Source organism: Microtus oregoni, unplaced genomic scaffold, assembly GCF_018167655.1.
Source record: "Microtus oregoni isolate MIOR12 unplaced genomic scaffold, Mior012 000035F_ref0000213, whole genome shotgun sequence".
NCBI classification, from domain to species: Eukaryota; Metazoa; Chordata; class Mammalia; order Rodentia; family Cricetidae; genus Microtus; species Microtus oregoni.
In genome coordinates, this window is record NW_024543094.1 from 20,282,863 (window position 1) to 20,300,814 (window position 17,952).

Here is a 17,952-nt window from a genome sequence, read left to right on the forward strand (position 1 = left end):
CATGTGTCTGCACACACAGGTATATGTGTATATATAATGTGCCTGTATGCATATGTATTTGTATGTCTGTAGATATGTATGTGTATATGTGGGTATATGCATCTATCTGTCTATCTATATGTGTGTTTTGCATGTGTGTATGTTTTTGTTTATGTGTATGCATTGTACATGTGCCTGCCCCTGTCCTCAGAGCTAAGTCATACAGGGCTTGTCAATGGATACTGGGGTCTGAACTCAGTTTCCATGTTTGCCCAGAGAGCTGTTTACCCACGGAACCACCTGCACCAGTCTGAATTATTTTTCTGAGACCCAGTCTCACACTGTAGCTCAGGATGGCCTTGATCTCAAAACAATCCTCCTGCCTTAGCTTCCCTAGTGCTAGGATTACAGGTATGAACCACCAAACTCCCATTGGGAATTTCCATCTAAGAAGTATTCCCTGAGATTCTTGCCAAGGCCAACTGAAAGTGCCCTTGGCAGGAGCGTCATTTCCAGCTGTAGATCCCGAGTGGATACAGTGTAGCCTTTGGCCAGTCTGACTTCCAGTTCTTTCTGCTGCTAGCACCTACTCAATGTTTCCAGCTTCCTTGTCACTGGGTTTAGGCAGAGAAAATAGCTTGAGGGTAACCTGAAAATGTAGGACACCCTAAGGGACCTCAAAACTCAATGCTTTGCTACCGGGGTTTGAGTCCCCAAGCCTACAGATGACTGGGGTCTGTGAACTTGGAAAATGCCATTGCATAATGCTTTTTCCTCCTTAATAATGTTGACCTTACCCTAGTTTTAAAGTGTACATGACTTGTTGTGTATGTTCGTGTGACTGTTCCTATGCGTGGGTGCACATGCGTGTGTGTTTGCGGGCCAGAGGTCACCTTCCAGTGTCATTCCTCAGGAGCTGCCAACCTGATTTTTTGAAACTGGTCTGGAAATCATCAAGTAGGCTGTCTGACTGGCTGGAGATCCTAGGGGTTCCCCGTGTCTTCCTCTGTAGTTCTGGGCTTACAGGCATGTGCTATCATGCTTTTTTTTTTTTGAAAGAAGAATTCTGGGAATCTAACTTGGGTAGGTCCTATAAGCTTTATTGACTGAGCTATCTCCTTAACCATACACATATCCCCCCCCCCCCTTGAGACAGAGCATACGTAACCTTGGCTAGCCTAGAAACTTGTGTAGACCAGGTTGGCCTTGAACCCAAAAAGACTTACTTGCCGCTGCCTTCCTAGTACTGGGATTAAATGCATGACCCATCATAAACATTTTCTTTTTCTTTTTTTTAAGAAAATGAAATAATTTACTAATTGCTTATATCTTGGTACAATAGAAATAATGCTATATTGGGGTGAGTTTATCATTCTAGGGATGGGGCCCAGTTTCAAAGCGTGTAATCGCAAGCATATCAAATGACAATTTGGAGTCCTGGTTGTGCATCCGATAGGGCTTGAACATTTTAAATCCTTTTTCTACAGTGTTCCGTGACTGTTGCCATGTCAGAACTGTGTGGCTTCTATAAAGAACTATGGCTCTCCATATGCCAGTTAGGTTTTTAATAATGTTAAGGTACTTGAAAGACTGACAATTTGAATGCATATTGTGTGGCAGTAAGCTGTAGGTTGGTCAGACTTACATACAGCTCATCAATGTCTGAAGACCTTTGGAACTAGAAGAGCTGATTTGGGAAAATTATTCTCCAGATTGGGAGCTGGAATAATTATTTCAAAACGAATCACAATACACAGATTTCTAGGACATATGTTAGCAATTGCACACAGATTGGGCCAGGCAAATGGCTTGACGAAGAAAGTGCTATGCCGAACACGTATGGCAACCTGAGACTGAGCCCTAGAAGTGACTCCACAAAGCTGCCCTCTGCCCTCTGACCGTATATGCACTGTGACATGCAAGCACACACACACACACACACACACACACACACACACACACACACACTTACACACACTGATAATAACAATGGCAATAATAAGCTGTATATAAATTGAAATGTCTTTGTACCAACTCTCAGCACAAACAATAAAATCTCAATTATGGAAAAAAAAAGCTGTGGGAAGGAGGGGGCACCCAACATGTGGCCAAGAATATGCCTCCACCTACGATTATAGGTTAATGAACCAACTCTTGCCTACTCCTATCTTCCCCCTCACTGGAATTGTTAGTCTTTGTTTTATAAGGTCATTTCCCATTCATCTGAGACACCATTAGGGAGAATATGGCATTGAAATCATTCCCATCAGCAATGGAAATAGCTGAGATTAGCTCTGATATCCCTGCAGCTGTTAAGCAAATCAAAAAGGCATTAACCGCAAGTTGAAATTTACTCCACCAGCTGAGGTAAAGACACACACCCCAGCCTGTTAAATGGACCCTTTAGCGCTTTTGCTTGAGACTTGCTGAATGCTGGTTGTGAGTCAGGACCGCCAAGTCTAGAACCGTAGCCCTGTGCTCTTCATGGAGAGATGAGTTCAAGCCCCTTGCATCCCACTCCTGGTTTCCATGAGTGTGTTTAAGAGGAGCAGGGCCTGTAGACTTCACAAAGTGGCCGTTTTGCATGTGAAAACTGAGGATGCAGCATGGTCGTTAGCAAGCTCAAGGTCCTGGGTTCAACCCGCAGTACCAGAAGAAGAAATTAAAACAAACCGAGCCCTTCCTATCTCTGCAGGAATGTTGATGGCTCTAAGTTGGGTGCTCAGGGTCGTGTGCCTGGGAGCTCTAGCTCCTGACTGTGCTGCTCCTCTGGCCTGCTACACCCCTTTGCTAACAGATGTGACCAGTCCTAGGGTCTTCAGAGGACAGGGCAATGGTTAAACCTAAAAAGCCCTTTATTAGGGGCAGGAGAGAAGCCTGTTCAAAACACTTGTCAAGCTTGCTCCCTGGAAACAACATAAAGGTGAAAGAAGAGAATCAATTCCAAAAAGTTGTCCTCTAACCTCCGCATGCACGCGGTGGCATGTATGTGTTCACACATACACATCAAGATCACACATACAGCAACAATGAGAAAGTAAAAAAAAAAGTGTTACATGGGGCTGGGAAGAGAACTCAATCATGGGGCTGAGAAGGGAATGCAATCAGCAAGGTGCTGGCTTTGTAAGCAGGAAGACCTAAGTGTGAACTCCAAAACTCATATTTTAAAAAATCCAGGCATAGTGGCACATTTTTGTAACTCAACACTGGGAAGCAGAGACAGGTGGCTCCCTGGGGCTTGCCGGCTAGTCAACCTGGCCTGCTTTGCAAATCCCAGCCACTGAGAGATTGTAAGGTGAATAGTGCTCAAGGAATGATGCATGAGGTTGTTTTCTGGTTTCTACGTGCACATGCATACATGTAAACACACACACACACACACACACACACAAATCATGTCACTCCATCACAAATACAATTCCCACGTTACGTCGAGTAAAATCTGTTCAAACAGGGAAGCGCACACTGTATTTTTCCTTTTGCGTATGTGCATGAATGTTTGCATGTGTCCACGAAGGTGGAGGCTAGAAGTTGACCTCGGGTATCTTCCTTGATTGCTCTCCTCTTTATTTACTGTGTTGATCTCAGAATTCACTAATTCAGCAAGTCTAACTAGCCAGCTTGGCCCAGGGACTCCCTGCCTCGGCTTCTTGAGCACTTGTACTATAGGCAAGTCTCTCTCTCTCTCTCTCTCTCTCTCTCTCTCTCTCTCTCTCATACACACACACACACACACACACACACACACACACACACACACACACACACTGGGGATTTGAACTCTGGTCCTCAAGCTTAAGCTGCAAGTGCTTCATTCACTGATCCATCTCCTCAGCCCTCTGACATTTTTTTGACCACTTTACCCTTCCTTGCCAGAAGGGAATTTCAACCAGTCCTATCTGAGATAAATCCGTACATTTCAAGGGACCCCAGTGGCACTTAGGACAGAAGCAACAGTCACAGAAGCTTCTTATGGAGCTTCACGTGGCACCAGAACAAATCCCAGGACTTGTGACACGATACAAGACTCAGTTTACTTTGAGATGTGTGACTCTCTCCCTCTGCTCCCACCAAATAAACTTTATCTTCACTCCACATGTATCCTCACACAGACATGCAAACCTGTGGCCACTGCACACACTGATGGGCCCAGCAACATGTATCCTCACACAAACATGCAAACCTGTGTGGCCACTGCACACACTGATGGGCCCAGAGAAGTCATACCTGACTTTTCATCTTCTCAGAATGTAGTTGTGCTATGACCTTTGTCCCTAACCACAGACCAAGAGATACTTGATCTCCCTCTTCCTTTGAGTCTCTTCATCCTTCCAGACTTTTCTGATAAAGAACACAGAAGCCAGAGCAGGGATTCCAGGAGTGCCTACCTTACACAGAAGTACAGAACAACAGGTCCAGACTTTTTGGGGAAGTCATGCTCCAGGACTCTCCGATCTAGTTGAAGCCAGTTCAAGTGTCCCCTGGAGAAAGGAGAGGCAGCTGGTTAGGTTGTTGGACTGTGCAGGTCTTCAGAGATGAGGGTCTCTGCAGAGCAGAACCCACTGGGTTGTAGGCACGCAGGGGATCTTGAGTCCTTCCTGGTATTTCAGTAATGGATGAACACTCAGGGATTCTCTTGGGGAAAGAGTGCTGAGAAAACTGCTGTATGGCGGGGACAGGACATAAGTCATGAAGCCAAGATGAGAGCTGATGCCTGTTTCCTATAACCACAGCTTTCTCTCTTGGCCTCAGTTCCCTCCCCACTCCTTGGGGTATGTACTTTTTCTATAGAATTCAGAACACGCCTTAATAACATGCTAACAATCCTCACATCATCCTACTGGAAGCAGTTGGGCTGCCATATGAACCACACTTTCTTTTTTTTTTATGACAGTAAACTATTTAATTATTGTGTATACAATATTCTGTCTGTGTGTATGCCTGCAGGCCAGAAGAGGGCACCAGACCCCATTACAGATGGTTGCTGGGAATTGAACTCATGACCTTTGGAAAGCAGGCAATGCTCTTAACCTCTGAGCCATCTCTCCAGTCCCTGAACCACACTTTTTTTTTTTTTTTGATTTTCGAGACAGGGTTTCTCCGTAGCTTTTGGTTCCTGTCCTGGAACTAGCTCTTGTAGACCAGGCTGGCCTCAAACTCACAGAGATCCACCTGCCTCTGCCTCCCGAGTGCTGGGACTAAAGGTGTGTGCCACCACCGCCCGGCTTGAACCACACTTTCTTAAACGTAAACCTACACAGGATCAAGCCATCATCCCATTTCTAGGGTTCACCTTTCCTCTCTACAAAAGGAGGCATTTGTCGACACAAGGCCTCTTCCACACGCGTTCACAGGTACTGTATATGAAAAGACTCTAGCATGGCCCAAACCTATCCCAGGGTTTTACCAACAGAAGAATGAGTGAATGACGGTATAGCGCCCAAACGGAATACTATACAGCGATGAAGAGAAAGTGCTGCCGCTGTGAGCAGTGACATAGGTGAGCCTTAGCATAATGAAGCTGAATGGAAGAAGTTTTAAATGAAAGGTTTAAAAAAGTACAAAATTGTTTGCTCCAATATGTTGTTGTAAGACTCTTCCAAAATTTCTTCTTTTGTGTATGTATGTGTGTGGGGTGTATGTACAAGTGTGTGTGTGTGTGTACTACACACACGTGTAGTACGAATGCATGCTCATGTGTGGGTATGTAGGCCACAGGTTGATGTTAGGTGTCTTCCTTAAATACACCCCTTTCTGTACTGCAACAGGGTTTCCCACTTGCATCCAGAGCTCAGTACTTGGCCTAGTTTAGCTACTCAGCTTGCTTCAAGGATCCTAGCTCCACTTCTTTTTTTTTTAAATTTATTTATTAAAAATTTCTGTCTCTTCCCCGCCACTGCCTCCCATATCCCTCCCTCTCCCCCAATCACCTTGGATTATCGGTGAACCTTGATGGCTGCCCAGCATTCACAAGCGTTCTGGGGATCTGAACTCTGGCCTTCATATTTGCATTCCCATGAGCCACCTCTGCAGCCTCTTAGATTTGGTTTATGATATCTCCTAAATACAAGAGAGGGACTGACAGGAGCCAAAGGCCAGTTGTCTCTGCATCTCCCGGGGCTAACAGTAGATGCTAAACAATTTCATTGTTGTGTTAAGGAAACAAATGCAGGGCTGGTGAGATGGCTCAGAGGTTAAGAGCAATGGCTGCTTTGTTCAGAGGTCCTGAGTTCAACTCCAGGCAACCACATGATGGCTCACAACCATCTATAATGAGATCCGGTGCCCTCTTCTGGTGTGCAAGCACACATGCAGGCAAAACACTACATACGTAACACATAAATCTTTCTTAAAAAAGAAGACAAATGCATCAATTTTACAATGTGTCCCAGAGAGCCATATTCTTTATGCATATGTGTTCTCATGCATATATGTGAGCTCACGTGTGTGGATTCACATTCATGTATGTGTGCATATGCATGTCCAAAGCTTATGTCAGATGTCTTCCTTAAGTCCTCCCACTTTATTGAGACAGGATTTCTAGCTGAACTCAGACCCCCACTTCATTGAAACAGGACTCAGAGCTTGCTGATTCCAGCTAGTCTAGTGAGCCTCCTTGCCCCAGGGTTCCCCTATCCCTGCCTCCCAAGGGCTGAGCATAAAGAAAGTCTCCTTGCTTGCCAGTTTTTTACTTGGGCTCTGAGTGATTTCAATTTTGGTCCTCATGCTTGTGGAATGAGCACTTTATCCACTGAACCGTCTTCCCAGCCTGAAATCCATTTTCTTAGAAATCAGTGACTGTCACTAGGTACAGCCAATGCTTCTGCCCCAGGTATGAAGAATTCATTCTGCTTACCCAGTCTGAGACCCAGGCTCTGCAGTATCATTTGTACTGTGGTGGGGAGGGGGCGAGGGTGCAGCAAGGAGGACCGAAGTGCCTAGCCCCTTCCGGAACAGCACCGTTCTTTTCTATTTATCTTAGTGCCTCACATAGAGAGTCACGCGCCAATGCTTCTCTGGTCCCTTGACATAAGGTGCTGCTGTCTGCTGTGATGTGTGACAGTGGTGTGCTCGTCTCAGAGGCTGTCATGAGCACTAAATGTCAAGCTCCCAGAGGCAGCTATGACAGCCCAGGCATGGCAGGCTGGAGCCACTGACTTTCGCTGTCCTGCCATCTGGTAGTTAATGGGTGGAAACCCCAAGCTCAGTTCTAAGTAAATTATGTTCCCAGAGCTGCTACTGCTGGTTCTTGTTCCCAAGATAACAAACTGCTTTGGAACTTTGTTTTTAAATAGTAGTTGATATACATGTGACTTCTGCTAGGTTCTCTGCAGATGCCTCAGCCAATGCCATGCGTCCTGTGTGAGGAGGGACACAGAGCACTGCAGACTAGGGCACACTTTATGACCCAGCATGCCTGGCCATGGGTCACAGGTGTGCAGCCAACAAGCCATTCATTATTGAGCTAAATCTGACTCCTGAACCTGCACCAATGAAGCAGTTCAGCTAACTGTGACACAGGCACTCAGACGCGGCTTAGTTGATAAAACGCTTGCCACACACATGAGGGCCAAATCTGACCCATAGCACCCACAGAAAAAGGCAGGTGTGATGGGGTGCTCTTGGAACCCCAGCTTTTGAGGGGTGGCAGAGGCTGCAGGGTCCCTGAGGATTGTTGGATATTTATTCTTGCCTAATTGGTAAGCTTCAGGCCAATGACACTTGGATCAAAGCTGGGGGATAATGTTCCTGAGATTGTCTCCTGGCTTACGCAGACACACACATGCACACACAGATACACATGTGCACACACATACAGAAGAAATGCCGATACAGGAAGTGGAAAGTAATACTCCTTAGTTGACCTTTTATGTTCTCAAACTAGGACTGTAGCCTCGTGGTGCCCGCGGCCCCTCTAAAGCGTAAGCAAACTTTTCTACGCAAGCACTTGTGGAAGAGAAGAAATGTAAGTCTCTGATGAAAACATAGGGCAAGAGCCCCTCATTTTCTTAACAGGCAAGGGAAAGGACATTCTAATTGAGCTTGCACAATAATGGCTAACCGCTTTGTCCCTCAAATGTCTAAACACTCCTTAAAAGTTTCCCTTTTCCTGAAGACATGGATACTCAATTATACCATCTGATGAGCGAGTCACAAGATTGGGGACAGGAGACAGAAACTTAATTGCAGTGACAATCATCACTTCAACTTGCAGTATGTTTGATTGCTTATTTTGACTGAACTTATTTAGTGTTTGGCTTTTGGGGGGGGGAATCCTTTGTCTTCTCTCAGTTATTAACTTAAAATCAACCACACTGAACTTCATAGAAGAGAAAGTTTTAAGGACACTTCCAACTTTCAACGCATTGGCACAGGAGATCACTTGCAAAATATAGCCCCAGTAGCACAGACACTGAGAGAAACAATTAATAAATGGGACCTTCTGACACTAACTGAGAAGCTTCTGTAAAGCAAAGAACATAGTCACCAAGACAAAAACAGCAGCCTACAAAATGGGACTTCACCAGCCCCACATCAGACAGAGGGCTCATCTCCAAAATATACAAAGAACTCAAGAAATTGATCATCAAAAGAACAAATAATCCAGTAAAAAATAGGGTACAGACCTAAACAGAGAACTCTCAACAGAGGAATCTGAAATGGCTGAAAGACACTTAAAGAAATGCTCAACATCCTTAGCCATCAGAGAAATGCAAATCAAAACAGCTCTGAGATTCCATCTTACACCTGTAGGAATGGCCAAGATAAAAAATACTGTTGAAAACTTATGCTGGGGAGGTTGTGGGGTAAAGGAAACACTCTTCCATTGCTAGTGGGAGTGCAAACTTGTACAGTCGCTTTGGATTTCATTATGGCTATTTTTTTTAGAAAATTAGGAAACAACCTACTTCAAGACCCAGCAATACCACTTTTGGGTATATAATCAAAGGATGGTCAATCATACCACGAGGAAATGTGCTCAACTGTGTTCATGGCAGCATTATTTGTAATAGCCAGAACCTGGAAACAACCTAAATGCCCCTCGACTGAAGAATGGATAAGGAAAATGTCGTACATTTACACAATGGAGTACTTCAGAGTGGAAAAGAAAAATGACATCTTAAAATTTGCGGGCAAATGGGTGGATCTAGAAAACATCATATTGAGTGAGGTAACCCAGACCCAGAAAGACAAATATCATATGTACTCATTCATAAGTGGCTTTTAGACATAAAGCAAAGAAAAACCAGCCTACAATTCATAATCCCAGAGAATCTAGACAACAAAGGGAGACATACGTGGATGTAATCCACATGGGAAATAGAAAAAGACAAGATCTCCTGAGTAAATAGGGAGCATGGGGATCATGGAAGAGGGTAGAAGGAGAAGGAAGAGGAAAGGAAGGGAATGGAGAAAAATATATTGCTCAATAAAAACAATTTTAAAAATATTAAAAATTTAGAATTAAAATAGTAATGCAAGTATTTCAAAAATAAAATGTAAAAATTACTCTCTCTAAGCGGAAGCCATGTTGGGTGGATGAAAATCTCAGTTATGCTAAACAGTTTCTTCTTTCCAGTTTCTTTCTTCTGTCCAGTTTCTTCTTTGTGGTGCTCTATAAGCCCATCGCCTTGAGCATGCTGGGAAAGTACTCACGCTAAACCGCTGGCCTTCCTGTCTTCACCCCCAGTTTACAGTCTCTATACAGACGGGAATACTAAATCTGAACTCAGGAGCCGATTCTCAAACTGTTAGAAACGGTGCCTGGAAGGCAGCCCTTCTTCAAGGTCTTAGACCCCTGGCATATGTCAGTCGCTATTGGTCCCTGGTAGTCTAAGACCAAGTAGAACTGGTCATTCTTGGATCTGGGTTGAGGGGACAGGATGAAAAATTCTGACATTCGAGGTCCTGGAACAGGACTTTTGAACTTGGCTGTGTACATCAGGACAGACTGGAGATCTCTGAAGAAAAGAACAACTCAATTTAAAGTGCCTGGGTCCTTCCACTATCTCGCCAATACGGGAAGGAGTCCTGGCTCCAGCCACGCGTCATTAAGCTTTCTAGGCTGGAGAGGTGGGAAAGTGGCTAAGAACACGTGTGACTCTTTCAGAGGCCCAGGTTTGGTTTTCAGCACACACACGTTTGCTCATAACTATCTGTAACTCCAGTTCTTCAAGGCATGTGGCACACATACACAAGTGCAGGAAAATATTCACACACACACACACACACACACTCACACACACACACACTCACACACACGCACACACTCACACACACGCACACTTACACACACACACACGTGCACTCACACACAGAAGCAAATATGTCTAATTTTTACAGCATTATTTAAAGATCAAATTTCTCCCAGGACCTTTGCTTCAGAAAGTCTAAAGCTGTCCAAACTGCCCTCACTTGCCAAGTTCATCACAACTGGGAACACTGAAAGCTGAACACCACCTGCAGCTCTCTTTATTTGGACAGAGTTGGTGCAAATCAAAAGTTACTAAGTGCAATTGAATTCTAGAGCAGGGAAAAAACCTCCTAGGCAACCCGGTGACATTCGAGGAGCCCCCATGGCGTAGTTCATCTAGCAGTGGTGTGACATCATCGATTCCCAAGACGCTGACGTGGGGCAAAGCTGCACGGAAGGTGAAGGTAGTCTGTTCTATCGTTGTGACTCTTTATAATTATTTTCAAAGAAAAGGCTTCAAATAAAATATCAATGCTGTAAAAACTGTTTGCCAGCAACATTCAGTGTTTGTGGGCATAAGTTTTATATTGTTGACTCAGACTTTGTCAATAAATACCAATGATGTGGGGACAGAAGGCTAGGGAAACTTCCCATTTCCTGCCTGCATTTATTTATTTACTTACTTATTTCCTTCCTTCCTCCTTCCCTCCCTCCCTCCCTTCCTCCCTCCCTCCCTTCCTTCTTTTCCTCAGGGTTCCATCTAGGCCGCACAAGATGTCAGAATTAACACTGAAGGTTGGCAGACAACTTCTCCCTAGGAATTATATATTCTACTAGACACCCCCACTGCTCCAGGGAGGGTCAGTGCTGCCCCTTGAACTTATGCATGGGGGTATTATCTGCTCTGGGCTGGTGATTCCTTTGCCCTGAAGCACTAACTCAGTTTCTCCTGTCTCTCCACACCAAGTGACACCTAACACAGTGTGGCTTGCAGCTTGCACCCACTTTGCAGATCTGAATCTTGCTGGAATTGAGTTAGGTAATAGGCAGATTCACATATTTTACCATGAGCTGCCACAGACCAATGACAATACTACTGTAGCTTTGTGTATGTGTGTGTGTAAAACAAAGTATAGTATGTGCACACTCATATATGTACAAACACCCTGGGGGCATATATGTCCAATGTGAATATAGTTATTAAAAAATTTCATGTTGAGATGAGGATGTAGCTCAGCTGTTAAGGTACTTGTGCACGAGGTGCTGAGTTTGGTTTCCAGCAACACACACACACACATGCACACACCAGCGCACATACACACACACACACACACACACACACACACACACACACACACACGGTGGGAGATGCCATGTTAGTGTTACTTGGCATGCAGAGGCAGAGGAAAAACTGGTATACTTTTGGACATAGTAATCACCAACCCCAGAGCAGGTCACACCTCCAGGCACAAGGTTCAAAGGGCAACCTTTGTTCTTCCCTTTCTCAAAAGGAAAAGGAGAAATGTTCTGATTACCACAGAGGCCCAGATAATCAGATAATCCAGAGAATCAGGAGAGCTCAGCTCCCAACTGCAGAGGCCTATAGGATGGCCCATTAGACTCAAGGGTGTGCACCTCCTGCCTTTGATGTGTGGCTTTTGCATCCTCCTCTTCCCTCGGGGAAAGACTGGCTTTCTATCCTTTCATCCTTCCAATCATTGCTCTTGGCTAGGGCCATCAGGGCTGTGGTCGGTAACCCTCAGCACACAGACAACTTCTTCCTCTCTGGTCTAAGATAAAATGTTCATTCTTTGACTCTTGTTGACTCTGAAGGGAGGTCTAATTGGGACCGTCCAGAGTTCATGGACTCTTTGAATTGAGTAAACTTACTTGGGAAATGGGAACAATGAGCCTATGATTAATTGAGGCTTACGGTTTCCTTCTAATCAGTGGGGACGGCACAGAGAGTAATTAGGGGGTGAATGGGGCTTCTCCACAGAGAGGGTAGAGAACGTCTGTGCTTGTGAGACTCAGTCTGTCTAGATGTGCAGTTGTTGAAGCGATTCTTCTTTATTACCTACCAGAGGCTTTCTTGCCTGCACCTCCCAACCTGCTGGTGGAGGTGATTCTAGACCAGAGAAGGCTGGCCTGCCTGCCTCGCACCTCAGTGCCCTGAGGGCTCCATTCCCAGAGCTGACCTCACTCCCATGCGAGGAAGCTGATGCTTTGCCCTTTCCACTGCTTCTGTACACCCCTACCCCAAACGTCATGTGTGTGGGGTGCACGTGTGCATGTATGAAATCAGAGAATAGCCTTGTGTTTTCTTAGTTACTGTTCACTTTTCCCTTTCTTCCGGAAAGTTTTACTGATTTATTATTTTCATGTGCGTATGGCTGTGGATGTCTGTATCGGTCAGAACGCCTGGAGCTGGAGTTATAGGTGACTGTCAGTCACCCTCTGTGGGTACTGGGAGCCAAGCTCAGGTCCTCTGGAAGAACAACATTTACTCTTAACTGCTGAGCTATCTCTCCAGTCTCCCCCCATAGCTCTCGAGACCACATCTCTTGCTGCTGCGTAGGATATGTAGGCTGGCAGGACAGTGAATCTACCTGACAATAAGAGTCAGTTTGTCTCTGAAGAAGAGATGATATGAATATACATTTTGTGTGCTTGTATATACAGCTAACAAAATCAAATTATTACTTTATTTTATGACAGTCTAATAGAAATCTTTGCTTTAAAGCTATAGGATTGTGCAGAAGTAAAATGAGTTAAAATTTTATTTAAGTGTGTTGGTTTCTGCCAACTGTCCATATTCTTTATCATAGGAAGGCAAACCCCTGCTAGAGGACCTTAAGGAGTGATTGGCACAGTTATCTGGCCAAAGGTTATGCTGTGGCTCCTGTTTGCTAAGGCGGATGTTGGTTGTTAGGTTTTCTGTTTTTGAGACAGGGTCTCTCTAGGTAGCACTGACTGGTTTGGAACTCAGAGATCCGCCTGTCTCTGCCTCCCAAGTGCTGGGATTAAAGGTGTGCACCAGTATACCTAGCAAGAAAGGCTATTTTTAAATTGCCATTTCAAATGCTTGTGTGCAAAACTTCTATCTGTAAAATGTTCATGCCTGTCATTTCTATTGCTCTGAGCTTGCAAACTGTGGCAGAAGTTCCTTTTGGTGAGTAGGAGACTGAAGACCATCCTCAGGTGGCCATGCTATTCCTACAAAAGCTGTAGGAAACTGTGGGGGCTGCGAGGCTTTTCCAAAGCATTAGCTTGGAATCCTGCCTCCTCCTAAACAAAGAAGAGCTCACTTGTCTCTCTGAGTGCACAGCTGATTCTTGGCCGAGAGCATCCGTAACATATGCACCTTCATCATGCTGGGGTTACAGATGTGTCCGCTAAGCCCAAGTTCTGTCAATTGAAGTTAGGCCCTCATGCTTGTGTGTGGACAACTCATTGATTTCCAAGGTCAACCACAGTCATATACAGATACATATATGTTCACTCTCCCACTGACCAGCACACAAGTTGTCTAGTCTTGTTTTAGAACCCATCCTACCTTGACAGTCCCACCTCACTCCTGGGGTCTGGGTCGAACCCTGCTGTCCTACCTAGCCACTGACCTCACCCTGACTTTTGAGCATTTTAGGAAAACGTATCTATATTCCAAAGATACGTTTGGGGGTGTGTGTGGACATGAATACATACACAGAGGAGACCTCTTAGGGAACATTTGTTAAAAGTAGGTCATTGTTTTGTTTTGTTTTGTTTTATTTCCTGGTGCAGGGGATACAGAAGCAGAGTTTGAGGAACATGGGCAGACAGGGAAAGTGAGGGCAGGCTCTCCGAGACAGCTACTTCTTGTTCCCAGAGAGTATTCAGAGGAGAAACTGTGGGAAGACATGGGGGTGGGTATTTAGACAGGTCCAATGGTGGGGGAAGGGGGACCCAGGAACTGGCCTCTGTTTAATAGACCTCCATCCTTGGGCTTCTCCTGACCTGAATGCACACAGCTGTTGCTTTCCCTTTCTTTATGGTTTGATCTGTCTTTCCTGGTCCCACTCATTTTAATTGTTTGTGTCACGGAATTGTCGGCATCCGTAGGCAATCACAGACACCCCTGTTACAGCAGAACCAAGGGCCACGCACGTCCAGGAAAGTACCTCACCCCTCGACTTCATCCCCAGGCCTTAGCTTATTCTTATCTAAGCATGGACTGATCTTCACTGAAGTCTTTTGGCAACAATATACTAAGAGGAAAGAAAATAATTCAACGAGCCTATCCCTTCTTTTATTATAAAACATGACCCAAACTACTGAAAGCAAACTTTACATCAGATAGGGGATATGAACTTTGATTTTGTATTCTCTATTTCAGCTTAGAATGTGAAACTGCCCAGCTATCATTTTTCACCCTGAATTTATCATCAACTCCACTTCCTGTTATTGTTTCTCCAATATTGGAGAGAAACATTTACTTTCCAGAAGTTTTCATTTAACCTTAATGAAAACCAAACCCACATAGATCTACTTAAAAAAAATAAACATTTCAGTCTGAACACGAATCTACTTGATTATAAGAACGCTGACCTAATAATTTCATAATATTAGCATCTGTCTAATTATATCCTTTGGCTGCTCCAGGCATGATCACCGGTTTTTGAAATTCAGATGGTGAACTTGGACTAACCCCTAGCCCCCACGGGACCCGAGTGACCTGCAGCTCATTTTGCTGTCACAGCTGAGGGAGGGCAGTTTCCCATCCTGCTCTTTTGTGTGGGCTCTGGACAGCACTTACGTCTCGTCCGTGAATGCTATTCCAAAGTATTCCTTTTCCTTCAGGTTAAAATGAGATGCCACGAGGTCAAGAAGCTCCTTGGCCAAAAGCTTGGGCTGGAAGAAGAAGACAAAGGGAAAAGATTAAGTCACGAGAGACGTTCACTAAAGCACGCCATCCACTTAGGCTCCTAGCAAGGTTCCCAGTGTAATATCTGAACATGCAGGCACACTCCATAAACACAAATGCCTGTTGTGAAGTCCAAAGAGGGGCTTGGACGTGGTTCAGTTGGTAGAGTCCTTGCTTGGCACGAGTAAAGCCCTGTTTGACTCTTGGTGCAGGGTAAAATTGGTTGTGACAGGGAATGGCTGCAATCCCACAGGAAGTGGAGGTAGGAGGATCAGGAGTTCAAGATCATCCTCAGCTACATAGCAAGCTTGAGGCTAGCCTGGACTACATCACACACACACAGACACATATACACAGCCAGCCAGCCAGAGACATAGAGAGAAAGGGGAAAGGGAAAGGAGAGAGAAACAGAGGGAGAGAGGGAGTGGGAGAACAAGAGAGTAGAGAAAGAAAAAGACTGAGAGGCACTAGGGTACTGTTGTATAAAACAGCCAAGTCAATGGTCCCAGGTCACAGATGGTGGCTTTGTAAAGTTGATTCTGTGAACAAACAGCACTCTTGGTCTTTAGTGGGGCTGTCCAGCCTGGGGACAGGAAGATGTCCTTTTTTAATGGACGTGTTTAGCAAACACAGGCAGACTCTCCTATTCTCAGGATGAGGTTATTCTCTGATACACCCATTGCAATCTGAAGATGCTGTTACATGCAAATGCATTCAATATGAGTACCAGAGTTTTGCAACACAGTGCTACAGGTGTGAGCTCAAGACAAAACGGTAAATGCCATGAGATTTATTTTATAACTAAGTTGCAAGTTTCTAAGTATGGGCTTGGAAGAGGACGACCTTGCCTTTCTGCACTGAAAGGTTGAACACACCTGCCACAGTGTGGCGACTTTTGCCTGGTGATCACATGGATAACTGGGCGGCTCCCGCCTTCAGCATCATTAGAGGAGAAGGTAGCACATAGCCTGATGCAGGCAGGAAAAAGATCCAGATGCAACATTCACAGTACTGAACGCACATCACTTTTGTACCATCGTCAAGTCCAACATCCGTAGGCTGAGCCATAGTGAGTCAGGAACTATGTCTATTCGCTGTGTGGTAGGCGCTGCTGTAAGCATTTTTTACACATCGTTTACCCTAACCATGAAGTTGTCTATCGTACAAGGCAGAAACCAGCCCAGAGATCAGGCAGCTGCTTCTGCCTCCTCCAGACTCTAGGACCAACAGTTCTGCAGTGAAAATCTCCTAGATGCACATGGGTTTGAAGTGATGTAGCACTTCCTCCCCTGCTAGTTAGAGATCAGTGGGAAACTCAACCTAGATGAACCAATGGCATCTAATGTTCCCTACTTCCATTCCCATGGCACTGTACAAGCTGAGGCTAAACCAGCAGGAAATTCAAGACTGGAAGTCAAACCTTCCTTCGTTAATAGGAAGAAGTCTACCCTGGGAATGCAGAGGGGTGCACGTGGCATGTCTCAGAACTTTGCAAATGAATTAGGAAAGATGCTGCAAGGTTGAGTTCTGAGCTTGAACACATGCTGGGGGATGCTGTGGGCTCCGCTGCCCATGTGACTGTTCGTCCCAGAAGATGCTGGGCTGCGTGTAATTTATGGGTTGTAATGAGGCAGCGGGCCAACTGCTTTTAAAATGTAGCGGTTCATAATTTGTCCATCAGAATGACTGCAATCTCTTTCAAAGTATCCACGGTCTATCTGTGATGTTTGCTGTTTCTGCAAGTATTTTGAGCTGGGCACTGTAGTACACACCTGTAACTCCAACACTTGGAAGGCTAGGGTAGGAGGAATGGGGATTCGAGGCTAGCCTGTGCTACACAACAAGATCATATCTTAATATCATTTTTTTTTTCAATTTAGGATTATCTTTTTGACTTGTCCTAGAAGTATGTTTTAGATTCAACATCCTTGCCAGCAAGATCTCTTCCAGCACTTGGAAAGGATTTAGAATTTTTCAAAAGTCACTTGAGGTCAAGTCTAGCGGGTAGGGGTAGAAAGTCACTTGAGGTCAAGTCTGGTGAGTGGAGGGAGACGAGGAGTGGGTGGGTTCACTGGGTCAGTCTGGTATTAGAAAATGAAGTGAGACTAAAAAGCAGTTGCTGTGGGTTCTTATGAACTATGGTGAGGTGACTAACCCATTCTTAAAAAGGACAGCACTGAGATTTCTCTCTCTTTGGGAATGACGTATTAAGGCTATTTGAATGCCCTTGCTTGGCGTGGCGATTTGAACCAGAGACTGGTTGGCAGTGCTGTTTGGAAGGTTATAGTACTTTGAGAAAATGGAACCTTGTTGGGGGCACACATCATTGGAGGTAGACTTTGAGGTTTTGTAGCCATTTCCTGTGTGTGTATAAAATGTGATGTCTCTGCTTCATGACTGCTAGGCCAGCCTCATGCTCCCACCACCACTTCTCCATTACGATGTACTGTACCTCCTGTGATCCCAAATCAACTCTTTCTTCTCTAAATTGGCTTTTTGGGTTTTTTGTTTTGTTTTTGTTTTTGGTCAGAGCATTTTATCACAGCAATGGAAAGTAACAAATACAGTTGGAGAAGCAGACATTTACCCAGGAGGAGGAAGGTGCTCATTAGCTACAGAAATGGTTGGGAGAAAATGCAAGTCAGGGTATAAGAAGGGAGCCAGGGACGTGTGGAGGGCAAGGGACATGATTAACAGGTGTTGGGTACTTGTGCCCTTCGCCAGTGAAGCCCTTTGAAATGACAGAAAGGGACACATGGAACAACTTCAACTGACCATTGTAACATTCACATCTACTTTATACGGCCATGTCTTACAAAGGATTCTCTAAGGCATTTTTTGCTCCTCTGTCCCAGACACAATTCTGAGAGCTTCT

At 44.9% G+C, this 17,952-nt stretch overlaps 1 protein-coding gene across 4 annotated transcripts in view; it reads right to left on the reverse strand.

Moving 5' to 3' along the window:
• Window positions 1-17,952, reverse strand: part of Frmd4a (FERM domain containing 4A) — a 582,923-nt gene that overhangs the window by 123,787 nt on the left and 441,184 nt on the right. For all 4 annotated transcript variants that reach the window (XM_041630653.1, XM_041630654.1, XM_041630652.1 and 1 more), the window contains 2 exons: window positions 14,970-15,064; window positions 4,368-4,460 (listed from right to left, as the gene is read on the reverse strand). In XM_041630653.1, coding sequence (XP_041486587.1) covers window positions 4,368-4,460; window positions 14,970-15,064 — 188 coding nt within the window. The remainder of the gene's footprint in view (window positions 1-4,367; window positions 4,461-14,969; window positions 15,065-17,952) is intronic.